This window comes from Balaenoptera borealis, assembly GCF_965194805.1.
Source record: "Balaenoptera borealis genome assembly, chromosome: 7".
Classification (NCBI taxonomy): domain Eukaryota; kingdom Metazoa; phylum Chordata; class Mammalia; order Artiodactyla; family Balaenopteridae; genus Balaenoptera; species Balaenoptera borealis.
Window position 1 is genome coordinate 114184341 of NC_138864.1, and position 20202 is coordinate 114204542.

The 20202-nt window shown below is 38.1% G+C and overlaps 1 protein-coding gene across 9 annotated transcripts in view; it reads right to left on the reverse strand.

The window, feature by feature from the left end:
* Window positions 1-20202, reverse strand: part of DGKI (diacylglycerol kinase iota) — a 477321-nt gene that overhangs the window by 209060 nt on the left and 248059 nt on the right. For all 9 annotated transcript variants that reach the window (XM_082398061.1, XM_082398060.1, XM_082398058.1 and 6 more), the window contains 2 exons: window positions 10933-11007; window positions 10220-10315 (listed from right to left, as the gene is read on the reverse strand). In XM_082398061.1, the coding sequence (XP_082254187.1) occupies window positions 10220-10315; window positions 10933-11007 (171 nt within the window). The remainder of the gene's footprint in view (window positions 1-10219; window positions 10316-10932; window positions 11008-20202) is intronic.

The window sequence follows — 20202 nt, forward strand, 5'->3', positions numbered from 1 at the left end:
ATGCCACAAATGCTTAATGATTAGTATCTATTGGCTTTTACTATCATTATTTAATGTATGAAAATCCACATAGGGAAGTTATTAGCCAACTTATGTAATTTAACATTACTTTTTACTTTATTGTGCAGATTATTGTCTTTGTATAATATGAAATAAGGACAGTATTAGCTAAGTATGACTTTATTGAAATAAATGTTTTTAACCACAGCAAAAGTATCTCAGGCTCCCCAGTACTTAAAATATATAATTTCTCTAGTTAGTGCTATCAACTCTTACTTTGACATTTTTCAATTTCCATGTATATATCTGTGTCTTTTTCTCTCTCTCATAACCATTTTTGGAGTGTCTTAAGTAATTGTGACATTTATAGAGATATCATGGCAAATACAAAGCAGTTCTGGAGATCACCTCTTAAAGTGAATTGAGCAAAAATCAAATTAAAGGAGAATTTTTTTTTATTAAGCAGTATCAAAAGAGCTTTAAAATTGAGTAGGGTGCCTCATTTTAGGTCACCACCAACCATAGCAAATAATATTTGATCGGTTGGGCAGCATCTGTTGCTTATAACTATCATCCCTTTATTAGCTATCGTGATTGCTCTTTCTTGAAAATATTCCTAAGTTTGTATACCTATACACTGTTATTTGAGAGTCATCCTCGCACAGTAGAAATAGCACAATATTTGAGTCAGAGCCAACTTGGGTGTTCTAACTGGGTGACTGTGAGCATTTATAATCTTGCAGAAATTCAGCATGTAAAATAGGGCAATGTCTACTTTCCAAGGTGATTATGAGAATTAAATGAATCAGTAACAGTTTCGTATCCAGCACAGTATGTGGCACAAAATAGGCCTTTGTAAATGTTAGTCCCTTTCTTTTTTGTTCCTTGTTAATCTATTCATTAAACTACACTTGAGCATGTGAGGGCTAAAGTGTAGTTTATAATTATCACTTTGTTATGCCAGTTGTTAAGAGGCCAGTGTAGGTCTTTTGTTCCACATTTCATCCAAACCTATAATTTAAAAGTTCTGCTTTATCATGTGCTTGCTGTAAATTTAGGAATAACATTCTACCCTTAATTATTACAACTAATCCTTCAGTTTCGCCAAATGACATACTTTGTTTCCTACAAAATCTAGATATAGATTTAGATACATAATAATAACTAAATACTAAACCATTCTCTTCTTTCCACACCAGGCCTTGGTGTCGTCAGTTGGGGATTATTTCAAGTAATCTTCTATGTTTCATAGGTAACACCAGAGTCATTCTAATGACCAATCAGTTTATTAAAAATTTCCAACTGACTTGCTAGAAAATTAATTTTTCACTTTTAGATTCCTAGGGCAATGTGAATTGTGGATGTTAATTACTCCTTCGTTGTCACCTTTGGCTATGGTGTGCGTCTCAATTCCAGTTTCTCTTATACATACAATACTAGGTAATTAACACCTTTCAAAAAATAAAAAGCATTGAGGTTTTTTTTTTTAATCTTCAAATTTCTCTAAAAGGTTTGAATTTCCACACCATTTTGGGTTTTGCTCATTTTCAATTTGTGTTAGTTTGAACAGCTAATTCTCTACAGTTATCATTTTGAGAAAGGGGTATTTTTTAAGGCTGGCAAGTTTTGCACCCCACGCTTCTAGGAGGTACCACTTAATGTTGCAGCCTACTGTAATAATGCTCTCTAGAACTGGGCAGCGATGACTTTCATAAACATGCAAGGCTGCCCTATCAGAGTTTATATTCAGGCATGATATAATTTCTTCTTTTAAAAGTAATCTTTCTAAAACACATTCATTAGCAAAAATGATAAGTGTCTGAATGAAAGTATTGCATTGTTTTAAATCAATCTTGGTGGGTAAAGAAAAGAGACCTAAAACATTTAATTTAGTTCTATTTACTCTGCTGCTACCTCTAGGATAAGCTACTTAGTGCTTTAATAGAGATAATTTATTGAATAGAATTGAATGGGTTGACAAGTACTAATTCACCAGGAAAAGAACAACTTATTTCTTTCTCGCTGACAAGATTAAGTCTACTCCATCATTTACACAATTCACTAGCAAGTTTCAAATACTCTCATAGTCATCACATGCTATATGCCTTGTAAAAGCTGAACTTCTGTGCAAGAGCTTTTTTATTTTTCTCTAAATAAAAAAAAAATAGCTTACGCATCAATTCTAATACGCTCTGGAGAGTGTTCTCATACATATGGTTGTAGATGTAATACCTCAATGACCACAGAATTTTCTAAGATATTTTAAGATTGGGTATTCCTATGGAATGATAAAACATTGTTCTTTCCAGCTCCAGGTATCAGGAAGTTCTCTGAATTATTCATTAAAAAAATATAATGATTTGGGGAGTATAGAGAATCAATTAAGAATGGGTCAGCTCAAATAGCAGCACATCAATTGTCATCAAAGCACTGTAACTCTTATGTAGGGCTCAGCAGTCTATGTTACTAAGCAAGCCTTGGTTTACATCATGGAGGCATTATCTAGCTCATGAAAAGCACTGTCCAGACAATAAGAAAGACCTGAGGAAAATAACAGTGGGAGGAAGAGGTTAAGAAATCTCTTAACCCAAACAATCCCAAAGGAATACCTTATTGATTCAATAAACCTGTATTAGGCTCCTACTCTGTACCCATGTGCACACCCAGGAGCTCAGGAGACCAACACAAAATAAATTAGTTCACTAAAGATGGTAAATGCTATGATGAAGATGCCTACTGAGATGTATGAGTGGCTGGAGGAGATACTCTAAGCCCAACTATGGGGATTGGATGAAGGCTTCCTATGTATGATATTTGAACTGTGTCTTTCAAGATGAGTAGAGTTAACCATTTCTTTTTACATGGAGTAGAGGAAGAAGTTTCAGGGTAAAGGTACAAGATGTGTGAGACAGCAAGACATGTCATGGAAAAACTATATTCATTTCAGTCTTTGGACCATGAGGCAGGGGTGGTGGGAGATGAAACTGCCAAAGTGAGTTGTAGATTAAGTCATGTAGGCTATGGAGCTCAGGCTTTGTTTTGCAGGATTTGACAGTCATTGAAATGTCTTAATCAGAGGAATTGGACTTACATTTTGATACATCAGTCTGACTAGAAGCTAAGGAGCTAGACATCTAGGCCCTAGACCCATCAAAGGGGCTAGGTGGCTTGGTTTAGCCACTGCTGTACACTGATGTCTGCTCCTCCAAAATTCACCCTCAATGTGATGGTATTAGCAGGTGGGGCCTTTGGAATTGGCACACAAAAAGATGCCCAACATCGCTAATTATTAGAGAAATGCAAATCAAAACCACAATGAGGTATCACTTCACACCGGTCTGAATGGCCATCATCAAAAAGTCTACAAATAATAAATGCTGGAGAGGATGTAGAGAAAAGGGAACCCTCCTACACTGTTGGTGGGAGTGTAAACTGGTGCAGCCATTATGGAAAACAGTATGGAGATTCCTTAAAAAACTAAAAATAGAGTTACCACATGATCCAGCAATCCCACTCCTGGGCATATATCCGGAGAAGACTGTAATTCGAAAAGATACATGCACCCCAATGTTCACTGCAGCACTATTTACAATAGCCAAGACATGGAAGCAACCTAAGTGTCCATCGACAGTTAAGTGAATAAAGATGTTTTATATATATATTATTTTAGATATATAATATAAATATACATTTATATATATACATACACATACACACACAATGGGATAGTACTCATCCATAAAAAAGAATGAAATAATGCCATTTGCAGCAACATGGATGGACCCAGAGATTGTTGTATCAAGTGAAGAAAGTCAGACAGAAAAAGACAAATATCATACGATATCACTTACACGTGGAATCTAAAATATGATACAAATGAACTTATTTACAAAACAGAAACAAACTCACAGACATAGAAAACAAACTTATGGTTACCAAAGGGGAAAGTGCGGGGAGGGGGATAAATTAATAGTTTGGGATTAGCAAATATATACTACTATATATAAAACAGATAAACAACAAAGTCCTACTGTGTAGCACAGGGAACTATATTCAATATCCTGTAATAAACCATAATGGGAAAGAATACACAGACACACACACACTAAATCACTTTGCTGTACACCAGAAATACAACATTGTAAATCAACTATAGTTCAATAAAAAAATAAAATAAAAATAATAAAATAATGTTTTTTGATTTATCCCTAGGTTGAGCATCGTAGAAAATAACATCTTCATTGAGGTTGTTTGTTCAGTATGTAGAAATAATTTGGGGACTCAGATTTGAAGTTACTTCCTCTTTTTGTCTCCTCCTTCTCCCCACCTGGGTTGACTTTCCCTGGCCTGACTTAGGAAGGGCCGGCCCTGGTCTGGGGAAGCCTGTACATGAATGGTGTGTGAACTCGGTCAGTATGAGCCTGTCCACAGGCTGAACATCCCTTCCCCCTATAACCTGTTGACAAGCTCCCCAGCAACTCTGATCCAGGGGTCCAGCTCATGCCACACGTGTACCCTGGGATTTCACAATGAACAGTGTGAGCACCCAAGGCCTGGACCCTCAACTCTCAGGACTGGCTGGCCAGAATAATTCCAGCGGTCAGAACACCTGCTTACAGGGAATAGAGCCAACATTTTATAAAAACTTTAAATGGAGTATAACCCATAAAAATATTGAATCACTATGTTGTACACCTGAAACTGATATAGTATCATTAATCAGCTATAGCTCAATAAAAAAAGGACACTTGCCTAACCATGAATGTATAATCTAAGTCACTGAAAGATGAAATTCATGACTCATGAATTCTCCTTCATGAGTGTGAAGGAGACGCAGTGTGAAAGCAGGAAACATTGAGAGACATCAGAAGGGTCCATAAGTCTCAGGCACAAACATGTTAATGACTCACGGGCATCCAAGAAAAATAATAAGTTTTGAAGTTAAAGCAGCGATAAGTGTAAGAGAGGGGGCCTATTTCTCAAGCCCTCAGGTTTCCACACCGGGGAGGGGATCATGAAGGAATAAAGTTTCTCTTTCCTGTACTACCTCTTTTCCGCAGGAGGAGACACTCAAAGTTGATATCAAAGCCCCTAATTCTAGTGACTATTCCCTCAAATAATTCACATCCCACCAATAATAGCCGTGCCACTAACCTCTAAAGCTTTGCAGAACACCCAATACGTGTCTACCTGAAGAGTGTTAGAAAAACAGAGACAATTATTCTGAAGCATCTGTTTAAAAGAGGGATTGTTTAAAAAGAGGACGTAAAAGCAGTCTCTATAATGTGTTCAGCTCGACATATTCCTGCCAAGTGCTGGAAAATTTCCGAACACACATAAAATACTGAAGGAAAAGAAAGCTATAGGCATTTTACTTGCCAGCAGATGGCGATATCGTCTAGTCATTTAAAGAACAGAAGCCTAAGCAAGTTTTGTGTGTGTGCGTTTTAAGTTTGAAGTCTAAGCTTCAAAAACAGAAGAGGGGAGTGCTTTATATCTAGATACAGATGAGCAGAATAAATCAATTCCTAAAAGGCAAAAATCAGGATTTAACAACAAGAACAACAAAGTAGTTCTCTATTGATTGCTGTAAACTCTTGAGAATCAGTGTGGTCTCTGAGCTCTAGCAACAGTGGCACCAGGGAGCTTGTTAGAAAAGTGGGATTTCACAGCCACCTCCGACTCACTGAATCAGAATCTGCATTTTAACATAATCCCTAAGTGATTCATATGCAAATTAAAGCCTAAGAAAAAAACCCCATGATTCTCAACACTGGCTAGACAAGAAAATCTACTAGGAACTTAGACCAGTTAAGGGGTCCGGTCCTCACAGGCTTTTAGCATGGGGTGCAGCAGACATCGGTCTTTAAAAGCTGCCGGGGTTATTCTGACATGAAGCGAGGGCTGAGAACCACTTCTCTGAGCTAAGAGATGAAGAAAGTAAGGACAAGCTGAGATGCTATTTTTCAAACAAAAAAATAAACTTTCATCTCAAATAAATTCTCACCCACTGTGCTCCTCACATAAAGCCCAGGTAATCTCAGAGACCCTGATATGACCTCTTGATGATGTTTTCCTAAATGTGTTCCACAAAAGACCTACGTCAGAATCATGGGAGATGCTTGCTAACCGGTAGCATTCCTGGGCCTCACCCCAGACCCACTGCATCAGATTTTACGGGGTGGAGCATTTCTCACAAGTGTCTTCATGGGTTTTATTTACAAACAGTTTGAAAGCCTCTGGACTATAAGAAGGGAGTAAGGGGCACATATTCAAATAGAATTTACCCGGACGGAACACTAGTGTCAGGCGGAAATTTCCCGAATTTTCCTGAAACTGAAAATTCCTAGATAAGAATTCTAATGAGTGATATTTCAAAGGTTCTCATGACTGAGGATGTCAAACAAGTACAGAGGTCATGTTACTAATCTCAATTTGTCTGTAAGGTAAATAGAAGTGAACGGTCTCCCTTCTCAAAACAGAACATCACACTATGTAAGGCTTGAACACAGAATGCTCCAGAGCGAGAAACTCCAGGTAAGAAAGGGTATGCCCCCCACCCCGTTTCTCCTTCCTTGGGTTCACTTGCTTCGTTTTCACTGCCACCCTCTGTTCCCCTTTGGCTCTTTGTCTCAACTATGGCTCACTTGGGTCAGAGAGAATAAAAGGAGGAGGGAAAAACTATGAAGGAAACGAGATTCAAAGGAACTGAGGAATAAGAAACTCCTTCCTCTGATTGCGTTTTGCCAGATGGGATGGTTTACTTCATCCTCTAGTTCCCCTCCTATGGCTGAATGTACCCTCATCTGCAATGTGAAGGTCATGTTATGGTCACAGCTCAGGAAAGGCTAGCCCTAACAGGGGAGTTAGATCATCCCTGACCGTGACTCTGCCCTGCTCACCACAATCGGGGGATCAAAGCTGTACCATCCTAACACTGAAGAAGGAACCGTAAATATATGAAGCCGCTGGAGGTCAGTTTGGATGATTCTAACTGTAGATGGGTGTTTGGATTTCTTTACAGCTTTCTCCACATTTCACACTGTGCTTAGAAACAATGTTCTTCATATTTATTAGGCTTAGTAAAGAATTCTACTTCAGAGAGGAAATATATAGAAATTTAAAGGTTTGTAATATTCATTTTGATTTGGTTAGTCACACTTCTGAGAATCCTAGATATTCTGGAGGTAACATCATTAGGGCAATGCATTCACAAGCTAAAGTGCATCAAATGACAGCAAAGTCATGAAGCCTTTTGTTTCTAACAACTGGCCATTTACAAAATTTGAATACCTCACTGTGATCTCAAATTCCTCAAACTCATTTCAACCTCTTTCCCAAAATAATTTTTCCCTTTCCTGAAAACCCATCAATAACAAAGCCACTTTCCAGGTAATTAGCTGGAAAATCTTGATGCTCTACTTCCTTTTATGTATCCTATTCGTCCACAGGCCCATCTATCCATTCATACATGAGCCACCATTAGTCCACCTGTCCGCCCATCCATTGATCAATCCATCCATCCACTGAGCTATCCCTCTATCTGATTTTTAAAATTTTTTTTTAAATTTTACTGAAGCATAGTTGATTTACAATGTTGTGTACAGCAAAGTGATTCAGTTTATATATATATATATATATATATATATATATATATATATATATATTCTTTTTCATATTCTTTTCCATTATGGTTTATCACAGGATATTGAATATAGTTCCCTTCGCTATACAGTAGGACCTTGTTGAGGGAAGGATTAGGAGTTTGGGATTAGTAACTGCAAACTATTGATATTATATATAGGATGGATAATCAAGGTCCTCTACCCGATTTATGCTAAGTGAATAGACTCCTGACTTATATATATATTCTCTACGTGTCTAATTAATCTTCCACCATATTACTCCTTTGTTTAAAACATATTTTTCAAAACTAAGAAAACTTTAAATAGCAAAAAACAAGTTTTCACTATATAAATCCAAACTCCTCAGCCGGGTTTTAAGACACTGCTCCGTAGGTTCATTCTAACCTCTAAGCACATTTCTAGTAACTTAATATGCATCCTCTACTCACCATACTGTACTCAGAATGAATCATTTTCATCACAACATCCCATCTTCTACACATACTGCTTATTAAACAATTATTTGTTCACTGCTCTATGCTGTATATTAGACATCACAGGTTCAGAGGTGCGGCCCCCGGCATTATGGACACTGTATCGTTGCAGTAAAGGCACACATGGAGCACTTACGCTGCAATTCACATAATACAGGTGTGTGCCATGGACTATAGGGGCATAGTGTACAGGGCGATTAATTTTGAGCAATAGTTCAGAAAGGTGCTACAGTGAAGGGTGAACAGCAATGTGACAAGAGAGGAGGAAGAGGGCATGACTCCAGTTTTCTCTCCTCTGCACCACTAAGTAGTACCCATCTTCCATTTCAGCCCCTTCCCTGACACCATTTCCTTATCACTCCCAAGTCACCACTTGCCTCTGAACTTCCACAGCACTTGCGGTGTGATCCACTCAATTTACAACTCACATATATTTAATGTTGCTCAGATTCTTTTCCCCATTTGCCCCTTTTGTGTCATTAACAAACACGATAGCCTTAGAAAATTCACTTAAGCTTCCATGAACTGTTTTCTATTTAGTGAAAGAGGAAGCAAACTTAGATCATCTCTGAAGTCCCTGTCTTTAATAATTTATACAGAGACTGAAACAGGAACAGGCTGTATCTTAACTGGACCGTCCCCTCCTCAAAAGCAGAGACCACCTACAATTTTCTGAATGCCCTAGGGAAAAAGTTTATGCTAATTTAACAAAGGCATTTTATATAAAGACTGTTGTGATAAAATATATCAGACATTAATTAGCATGTGGTGTCAGGTGGCCAAAATCATGGAGTTAATTACATTAGCTTTGCTCTGTTCCTCGGTCCCCAGCCATACCCCCAATCCTAGTTAGGCTACAGCGAGACCAGAGCTAGAGAGGGGGTAAGATTCAGGGCAAACTGAACCTCACTCCTGAGAAACTCCTCCAGTGGTAGTGTCAGGATCACCATTGTTACAACATGAAGATAATCATTTAGCAACTCAAAAGAGCAGAATGTTGAAAATAGATTATTTCTCTGCTTACACCACGTTTCTTTTCCCTGTTCTCTACAATGTTAATACAGACTTTTAACACAAGAATTATTATTAAGAATTGTGAAGAAAGGAAGGAAAGGAGGGATAATATTTTCTTTAAATTACAAGCTCCCATAAGAGAAGCTTTACTATAATTAATGTGATCTGGAAAAATGCCCATTAACTTTAGTAATAAGAACATCATTTTGGATCAGTCCTAATTCTACGACTCCCCTCCTTATATGGGGTGACTAAACAGTTTTAAATCTTTTAGTTGTTTAGCATGATACTTCAGGGAATCTTGTCTCGAAATGTAAAATGTGCACTTAACTTAATGGACACAGGAAATATTTTATCATCCAGTCTCACATGAAAATAACAGAAAATCAGAGCCCACAGAAGAGTATTGATAAGAAGCCTCAGAGAGTGGGAAGAAAACTAGATGAGGAGACAAAGACCTGGATTCTAGAACAATTTCTATCCTTTAAAGAGCTGTGTACTTTAGATGTGTCATTAAATTTAACTTTTCTAAGGCTATTTCTTTATCCTCAAATGAGGTTGATAACTAATCATTCTATAGGACTTGGGCAAAGACCAAATGAAACCTGTGAAACGTAATATAGTTTTGCTAGCCTTGGTGGTATCTGTTGTTCTTGATTATCATGAATAATAAATCATTAATCTCTCTTTCCTCTGAAGAGAGGGAAAAAAGCAGTCGGGTCTAAATTACAATAGAAAGAAAGAAAGATAAGTTCATAAAAGGCTTCCTAACTACAGGAGTTGAGAAACCCGAAACATATTAACTAAGAGTTTATAGAATGACCTTTCTTGAAAATCTGTAAGGAAAATATTAGCAGTTAGGTTTTTGAGTACCTCTAGTAAAACCTTATGTGGAAGTAGAGGGATAAATCCTAGAACCTCTAGGCTTTGCCTAGACCAGTCACGTGTGAGGCTGTCCTTTGCTGGAGAAACCGGTTGTCTTCCAATGCTAGGGGTCCTACGTGGTGCTATTTTACTTGGTGTTGGGAAATGTGTTTTCAAGAAGGCATCGAAGCCTCCAGGTGAAACTCATGAAAACTGACTTACCTGGTTGCCTCCACTCTTGGGGTTCACAAACACAAGCAAGGGTTTCATGAGAGGAGAAGAGATAGGTTTTATCACAAAAGGACGACCTTTGTTTTCCTGATGGAGAAAGAAAGCAGAACTATTGAGACATGCATCTGTGACTTGAAAGGCAGCCCCAAAACAATGAAAGTGAGAAATTACTAACACCACCGCTACCCCCTTACACCCCCAAAAAAACCCTGCCCCACCCCCCCAAAAAAAACTCTGCATCTTGTTTCACAGGGCTAACTCAAAGTAAGTCAGAAAGTATCTCAAGCTATAACTTGCCCCCAAGAATTAAGCCACGGTTTTGTTTTTATTCTGTATACTCAAAGCGTTCTAGAAACGTTCTAGCTCTTATCTTCGTCTTTATAATCTTTGGGATAATACTTCCACAGACAAGTGCAAATGCTCTGATTCTGAAGTGGCATGAGGTTTCATATATATACATATATATTTTTTTAAGGAATATATATATATTTATATATTTATATATATATATATATATATATATATATTTTTTTTTTTTTTTTTTTTTTTAAGGAATAGGCAGAATCCCAGTGTGGTTAGAATGAGGTGAAGGAAAGAGTGGCAGGAGATAGATCAGAAAAATACGCCTGGCCAGGTCAAGTCAGACAGAGGTGGCTGTGGAAAGGAGGATAGATTTCACTGGACCATCACCCTCAAACACTTACTTCAGTTCCTCTTTTACTGGCTTTTCTTTTAAAGCTTGTTCTCTTCTTCTTCCGATTTGAAGCCTTCAGCGAGTTCTGTAGGGAAAGAAGGGACCACCTGAGCTCGCAGGCAGACGGCCCACGAGCTTTCCCATGCAGAACCATCTAGAAGATGACGGCAGCACATGCTGTTCGACGGCATGCTTCTCATGCTTTGACACTTCCAAGCCACTGCTCATGGGTAAGCCACACACAGAACCCAGTCGCGTGCTTCCGAGTGAGCGACTGACTCCCCACCACACGGAGAGGCAGGGACTTAGAACCCTGGAGGCTCTCATTGACTCACATAACAACACATGGTATACCTGCCAACCCTCCCAGTAAAAATGGAAGAATCCCAAATTCTCTGAGGGGCTCCAGTCTCCCGCCCAACCAGGTCCGTCTCCCGCCCAACCAAGTTCAAGTTCATCTCCTGGTATGGAGATCACCTATGTGGAAATGTAAAAAAGGAGGCCATTTTTCACGTTTTCCTTTTTGGTTTTTTGTTTTTTTTCTCTCTGTTTACTTTTTATAGGGAATGACCTGTTCATAAAATGACTCATCCCCACTGGAACTTTACGATCCAACTCCCCTATCAGCATGAATGGCTTGGTTTTAAAATGCAAAGACTCGAGTTACTTATAATAATAGAATGGGTACTGCTCTTCCTTTCTCTGGCTAAAGATCCATTGGTTTAAAAAGTCCTCCCTCCCCTGGTAACATTTTTTTTTTCTTCTCATAGAATTGCATCCAACTTGCTGAAACATAGTGACCCCAAATTTACATTCCCGGTCTTTCTCTTTCTAGGGATTTTATGGACCACAACTTTGTGATTATTACAGCTATTTACTCTTAATATTTGATACAGATGCTTTGAAAAGAACCTCTCTCAGGGGACAGTCACAGCTCACTGGCTGAAGACAAGGCAAAACCAGATGTAATTAGTGAAAAGTCAATAGTTAATTAGATTGCCATCTTCATAAAGGCAAGCTATTACTACCATGTCATAGCGTTTTACAGTGTTGAAAGCCTGAAATACAAAATCCTTAACTTAAAAGCTTATTTAAGTATATACATCTGCATTGTTTGAGCAATTAAATGTTTTCAAACAGCTTGAAGAAACTTAGGTATTTATTCTTCAACATTTTAGAGTATTTTTTCTTAGCATTCAAAATAAACCTTAGTCTAGAGTACATATAGTAAAACATCCAAGTTAGCAAGACTGAAAACTATTTAGCTTTTATTTTACTTTCATTTGGACCGTGAAAAAAACAAGTTGATTTGTGGCCTGTGCTCACCAAGGATGAAGGAAACTTTCTTGAACCACCATTTGTCCCAAGGTTTTCTTCCCCCCATCAGATTAAAAGAGTCTTCAGGTTCTCTGAATCTCCCCAGAAAAGAAATCTGGAAGTTCATGGGTGTTCGAGATTCCAGGTGATTTCTCATCACTCACTCTAGACTATACTTCTTCTGCAAACAGATCTCCAAATTTCCGAATTCCTCTTTAAATGGGTGTACTATCGTGCCCCTCTTTGGGAAACTTTTGCATTCTTCGAGTATTTGCTATATTTTGACTACTTTCAGTTTTATTAAAAGGGAAGAAAAATTACTCGGAACCTTTGAACTTTTAATCAGCCAAATATTCCAAGAAGAATGCTGAAAACTATTGGACCGACAGAGGCAGTACCTACTTGATGGCACTCAGTGATGCTCTGCGTGCTGGTACTTGGGCCCCAACAAATATTCTTATTTAATTCTTATTTAATTCTTATTTAATGAAGCCCAGGCAAAGATACTTTTTAAACGCTCCCCAGAATAGAATAGAATAATAAAATAAAATTAAAGCTCCCCAGGGAATTCTAATGTGTAGCCAGGGTTGAGAACCCCTGTTTGAAGTACAAAGGGCAGAGTGGGGAGCCATATGTACTGTGCTAAAGCCAATCACTGCGGTGAGGAACGTGAGGTGTGGGATCTGCCAGGCTTGGTGTGAATTCTGAACCTCCCTGTCACTTAGATCTGTGACCTTGGCCAAGTCAGTCCAACTTCTGAAATAACAGTTTCTTAATTTTAAAATGAAGTTGATAATACCTACCTCACAGGACAGTTGTGGAGTTTAAACAAGAAAAAGGATGTGAAGCAGTTAACTTGGTATCCATCCCATGAGAAGCACTTCCATAAATGTCAGTTGCCTCGTTCACAGCTCTATATCCCCAACACCCAGCACAAATGCCCGGCACACAGTATGAACTCAAATCGTTGTGGAAATAATAAACCAATATTTTTAGAGTTCACAACATTGAGTGAGTCTTTCCTGATTTTGAAAAGGATCCTTAGGAAGTGAGTGATTGTTTCCTAACTTCTTTGTTGTTTTTGTTCATTTAGTGCCAAGAGCAAGGCAGGACCCCAAGTGCTTGCAGGAACACACTGTCGGCCTTTGTTCTTGACAGGACTCAATAATTAAACTCCAAGAGGTAGGTCGAATGGATCAAGCTGAGGTTGTTTCCTAAACTTGCCTGATCACAGAAATCATAGTTCTTCAGGTGATTCTGATGATCAAGTATGTTTGAGAAACAGAGGGTTAGAAAAACACATCAAAATAAGGCTCGATGTCCGAAAACAGGGCAGGCGGGGAACTCAACTCTAACAGGGAACAGACACACAAAACGGCCTTTGTTTTAAACACAGATACAAGTGCTTCTGAGCCTCACCGAGCCACACGCATCTGAGGCCATCATCCCACAGAACAAGGAGGGGGCAAAAATAAAGCACAGTGGTTGACTTACAGTACCTGGACGCTTCTATGTGAGCTCTGAGTAAGCTTACAGCCCTACGGATGGTCAAATAGCAAAAGATAAGCAGTATGGAACTTCACAGCACACATCCAAATTCCCCAGGCTTCCTTCTGTTCCCGTGTAAATATGTATCTCTGTCTCAATATATCACTTCTTTTAGAAGGCAGCGTAATTCAACGAGGAACAGATGGACGTGAAGGCAGATTCGGGTTGTGTTTTGGCCAAGACAAGTCTTCTAGGCTTGCTTATCCACACTACCACTTACCCTGCCTGGTCAGTACTGTGAGAGTTAAACAAAACGACATGCTTTCCAAGAATGTAAAAATTATGCCAAGACGTTATTGTCTAGAATTGTTGGTGATACAGTCAAGAAACCTTTAATACTTGTCCTGTGTCCTAAAACAAAGCAGCCCTCTTAACAAGGGCGGCTAACTCAGTGATACAAAGGGTTCACTTTGCAAGTTCAACACTTTCCAAACAGTGAAATACTGTGCTCTCATTTGGATTTTTACATTCTTCTGATTCCAACAGCATTCACCCCCTGTACATTCTGTGCCTGCTCTTTTGTTAAAGTGCTAAGAAAAGATAAAGGCTTTTTGTTTTCTTGTACCAGGTACTGGGTGCGTTACCTTGCCACAAAAATAATCCTATCAACACAATCTTTATCATAGTTATGACTCCTTCCTGGGCTGTTACAAAATCTTATGGGTGAATCACTCAGCTGTGAATGAAGCCTAACGTACTACCCTTATTACTCTTCAGGGATTTCCTCAGGTGATGGGATCACAAAGGATCTAAATAATAACAGATCTAAAGAGAAGATATCTCACTTCATCATTCCAAGTGAAGCCCTCCTCCATCATACACTGGACAAAACTCTGATGGATAATAAGAGGGCGATCCATGGACTTTGTCTATTAAAGAACGTTCTCACTCTGCCCTGCTCCAGCTATACCATTGCAGCAAAGGTTGTTGTGAGGACAGGTAAGCAGAAGAATCAAGAAAACTCATTCCAAAATTAAGGACAGGGTCTCAGCAGCTTCTCAGGCGTATTTGGCCAAATCACAGCATCGCCTGACCTTTAGAACTAATCAAAGGAAGTCACTTGGGCATTGAGGGAGATTGTTGGCCATTGCTATTACATATCATGGGGTCCCCAGCATTTTAAGATCATCCAATCATAAGGAATAAGGACTAGCATGAAGAAAGGCAATGCAAGGCTAGGCAGGAGTTGATAGCGACATTTTTTATAAGTAGACCATTAGAAAGAATATAAATATCCATTGGTAAGGAGTTGGCTCAAATAAACTGTAAAATATCCATAGTGTGGGATAGATACAGTAGTTTTAAAAAGAGTCAAATCTGTATGTATTAATATAGACTTTTCCCTATGATTTTTTTTTTAACTGGGAAAGCCAAATTTTAAAGCATTAAGTGGAGAACGATGTTATTTATTAAAAACGCACACCTTTAGTGTCCCCCCCCAAACTTGACCCACAAAAAGTTCATGTCACACAGGTCTTGCTCCACCAGCTCCAAGTGCTTACACTCGTATTTGAACATCTTTAACTCGTTCATCCAGTCAAAATATCATCTGCTAACATTTTCAGTCCAGAGGACAAACACTGACATCTGTAACTTTAAATATAACTTTTACTTTATATCAACAGATTCAGGTTTGGCCGTTGAAATTTAGTTTTCTTGTCATTTTAATTCCTTCCAGTTATCTACTGTCCATCACCTTTTAACTTCTAGGTCTCTCTAAGTAATCTGGTGACGAAACCCAGCAAATCATCCAGGCAGCCCTCATTTCCCTTACCATCAAACTTACATGCAGCTCCCAACTCCACAGCTGGTCACGGAGTAATTATCCACTCAGAACCAGCCATCTTTCAACAGAGAAGGAAAATATATGGTTTAATTCCACCTCTTTACAACCCACTTTTCCTGACCATTATACACTCCAGCAGATGTCCTTTACTCTTCTTCTCTCGAGTCATCTGTTTAGACACAAACATCACAAATAAAGCTGACTTTATTTGATGACCCATCTTCACTGTTGTTCTCAGTTATGTCCTATCAACTTGCATTGTCCTTCCTCATCCCTCTTCCCAGGGATACCGCCCACCTCCTTCAAAACCAAGCACAAATGACAGATTTTCCACTGAGCCTAGGCTGCTCTCCATGACTGAAGCTGCTCAATTCTGCTTCACGTCTCCACTGTGTTTCTACATCTTAGGTGGCATTTACCTCTCTCCACCTCAGATGTGTAGGCGTCTCACTGACCAGGGCTATTTCAACCAACCTGTCTGGCCCCTTCCTCTCACCACCATATACGTATCTTTCCCACAAGATGAACACTGATCAAAAAGACAAACCTTCCCAGACATCTGAAAGCTACTCTTTTATTAAGGATTTACATGTGACTGAATTTCTCTCCAGAATCCACAAATACCCTGACCAATGATTTAGATTGTTGTGTCTATTTTCCTCACTGGGGAGTACACTCTTCGTGGACATCAAATGAACATCTGATTCATCTTTGGACCTCTCACTGCATGTAACGACATCTTTGAATGTGGTTAATTAAACATTTACTTAATTCGATTAAGCCTCTTCTCCTTTATCGTTTTTAAGCAGTGTCATAGAAAAATATAGAAATATATAAAGAAGGAAAGATATATAAATTCTAAAAGTTGAAAAAACATTTTATCTGTTCTTTATCTACTTTCCAAATTCTATTTTTTTTGATCATTTCCCAATACCTCCAACAAATTCTCTAATCTTACTGCTTCCACACCATTACGAACAGGTTGCCACCCATACTCCACACTCTACAAACTATAGTTTTTATGGTCATCAATGCTCTGGTCCCGAACACAAGGACTTTTATCAATCCTTGTTATTTTTTTCATGTCTACAGAATTTAACATTGATGATTGCCCTATTTTTCTTTTCATTTTTAATACTGAAACTTTATGCAATCATAGTCCTCTCTCTATCTTGCAGGATTCTCTTCCTCCTCTCACTTTCTGGGTATGGATGTTCTCCCAGTCTTCTTCCATTCTTTTATTCAGTAAATGATCAGGTCTTGACTCTCTCCCATGGGATAGGCATTGTGCTAGTGGATACACAATCCCACTACAGTGTGGAATACAACAGTTACAGTAGTATTTCAAGGTGCACTTGGAAACAGAGTAGGTGCCAGGCTATGGCCCCTATTCTTGTCTCCTTCTACCCTCTCCATTGGAAATCTCATCCTCTTTACATCCTCTTTCACCATAATACAGATGGTTCAGGGATCAATAACTTCTATCTTGACCCCTGTATGACTACCCACTGTTGCTATCTGCTGTTGTGCGGCTTCACTGATACCCTGCACCCCTAAAAGTCAACAAGAAGGAAAATAACAAGAGCTAACATTTGACTGGTTACAATGAGCCAGGTGTTGTTCTGTGTGTTTTATTTTTTCTTTTTCAGTTCATTAGTCCTCACGAAAGCCCTATGAATTAAAGTACTAGTATTATTTAACCTTTGCAGCTGAGAAACTGAAACAGAAGAGATTAAGTTGAGATTAAACAAGTTACTTAGTGGCAGAGCAAGGTTATGAATCCAGGCAGCCTGGCTTGCAAGCCAGAGCTCTTCAGCACTACTCTATTGCAACCCTGCCCCCAAGTTCATCATACACTACCCTTTACATAGAACTTAGTTAATTGATTAAATTACTTGATGGCGTTGGAGCCCAGAGGAGGAGGGACCACCAAAATTTTAAAGCTGTCTGATTCAGCAAGGCTGGCTACAGTAACACAGTAAGGCAGCATGGCATATCATTAAAAGCTTGGTTTCCAGAATCACAATTCTTGGGTTCAAATGCCATCTCAACCTATTCAATAATTATATAGCCCCAGCTAATTTATTTGACTTTCCTATTCCTCACTTTCCTTAGCTGCAAAATGGGACTAATAGGATACTTGCCCCATAGAGCACTGTGATGATGAGATACTGAAGGTAAAGTACTTAAAATATTTCCTAACACATGTAAAGCGTTCAATAAATGTTAGCTTTCATTCTTATTATTATGATGTCCTGAATCATAGAAGATAATAAAAAGGTGCGTGATGAAAAAATTTTGGACCTTAGCATCCAGACTGTGAACTACTCTCCAAAAACCACCCCCACCAATCAGCCACTTAATAAAAGTTGTTAAGATACCAACTTATTATTCTGAAAAGTTAAGGGCAAACAAGTACGGATTTTTTATGTATTTGCTGGTAATAAGGGAGAGGTCTCTTCATAGAAAAGTTGCAGCTAAAAAATGAAGAGTAAAAAAAAAAAAATAAAGAGTAAAAACTGGAAAAATCACCTTTTAGCAACCCCTAATGAAATAACAGATTTAGGTAACAATCCTTAATGGATAAAATTATAGATGAAAGACTGATGGACAACTTTATAATAGATGGATTAGGATGACAGCTCCTGAATTCACAGATCAACCTTAACACCACTAAGAGTGAACAACCTGATATTATGTTCCTTTAAAAGCTACACTATAGAAAAAGATACCATTACCCATATAGTTCTTTTGCCAAGAAATTAAACCTGAATCTAATGTCTTTATATCTAAATATTTCTACAAGAAATATGGGCCATACAGAAAATCATTTTAAAACACAATAAGGATACAATCAGCCAAAATTAAAATACGAGATATTCTACAGGTAAAGTGACCCAATTTATTCCATAAATATACGGCAGGAAAAATAAGGGAGGAGATTGCTATAGATTAAAAGAGATTTAAGAGATCAGTCAACAAAAAGGCAGTTGTAGACTTTGGATCCTAATTTGAAAAAATAACAGTAAAAAAAGATATATTTGAAACAACCAGAAAATATTTTAAGGATGCCACCTCAAATTATTTAATTTTGATGGGTGAGATAATCGTATGTAGTTGTCTTTCTAAAGTATCATCTTTTCAGGAAACAAAATGAAGCATTTACAGATTAAATGGTATGCTAAAATCTGCTTTAAAATACTCTAGCAAAAGAAAAAAAGGAAGAATTCCACTTTGGGGAAGACAGAGTAAATGGGGTGGGACCAGGAGAAAAATGGATGTGTCTCTGAAAAGGTAACATCGGGATACCTGCGGTGATGGAATTGGTCTGTGTCTTGACTAATCAATGTCAAGATCCTTGCTGTGATGTTATACTATGATCCTGCAAGACGTTACCATGAGGGGAAAGTTTGTAAAGGGTACATGGGATCCTTCAGTGTTATTTCTTACAACTGCATGTGAATCTCAAAACAAATTTAACTACAAAAAAGAAAATATGGTGTGGCAGGGGTTAGATGAAACAATAATAGCAGAAAAGTTCAGGGTTATACACTTTTATGCTCAAGTGTCTTATTTAGTTATTTTAATGTTTACTATTATCGGCATTGCAGATCAATTCCTTTTCAGAAAAGGTGAATATAGAAAAAGATGTTTAATGATATAACATACCAATAACTAAGGGTTATTATTTAGACATAGGATGAGAAAAGCATTGATTGAAATGAAGACTAAGAAGGACCTGACCTCAAGCAGGAACATATCAGGTATATGAGGTCTTGGTTCCAGAATTCTGACAGTGAGTTAAAATCTGTATATTTAAATGTAATGTTGAACAAGACACATAGTAAAGAAGTGCTTTTATAGTAAGAGATGAATGAGTATGATGTTTTGTCACTAGTATTCCTTATAGGAAAGAAATAAGTGACTAGTTAGAAAGAAGTGATGACTAATGTGTTATTGAATATTGCAACAGCAATTCAGGATGTGAAATGATAATTGCAGAGTTTGTATTTCAAGTCAAATTTCTGTATTATCTGTGGTGTTTCAGGTATAGAATCTGTTTTATGTCTTTACGAACATTAAAAATATCTGTGACACCAAAAACAAAAGTTCATGGTTATGGAATTCATTATGATCTTCTCTTTCTCTTCACTTGCTTGAAAATTTCCACAACCAAAAGAATTTTTAAAGTTTAGAAAAGTAAACTTAGAATTTCTCTGCAGAGTGGTAGTCTTCCGATTTTTCTGTTCTATCTTCAGGGGCCCTAAATCCCATACCACTAGGTCATCCTACACACTCACACTAGTTGTTTTCTTCTAAAATACAGTTTTACTCTATCACTCCTTTGCTTAAAAGGATAAAGTTTACATGAATCAAACATCTCTCCCAGTCAGGTCTGAGCAACCTTAACACCCCCTACATAAACCTTCCACTGCAGTCAACCTAGTGTCACAGTCCCATGAAGATAATTTTGGACAAAGTATCCTTGCTTGTGCCATTCTCCTGTTTGTCATTTCCTTCTCCACTGACCTAAATCCCACCCATCTTTAAGGAGGCAGAATGAAATCCACCTGCTTCATGAAGCTCTCCCTGATCTTTCCTTAAAATAACTATATGGTTCTTCAGAGC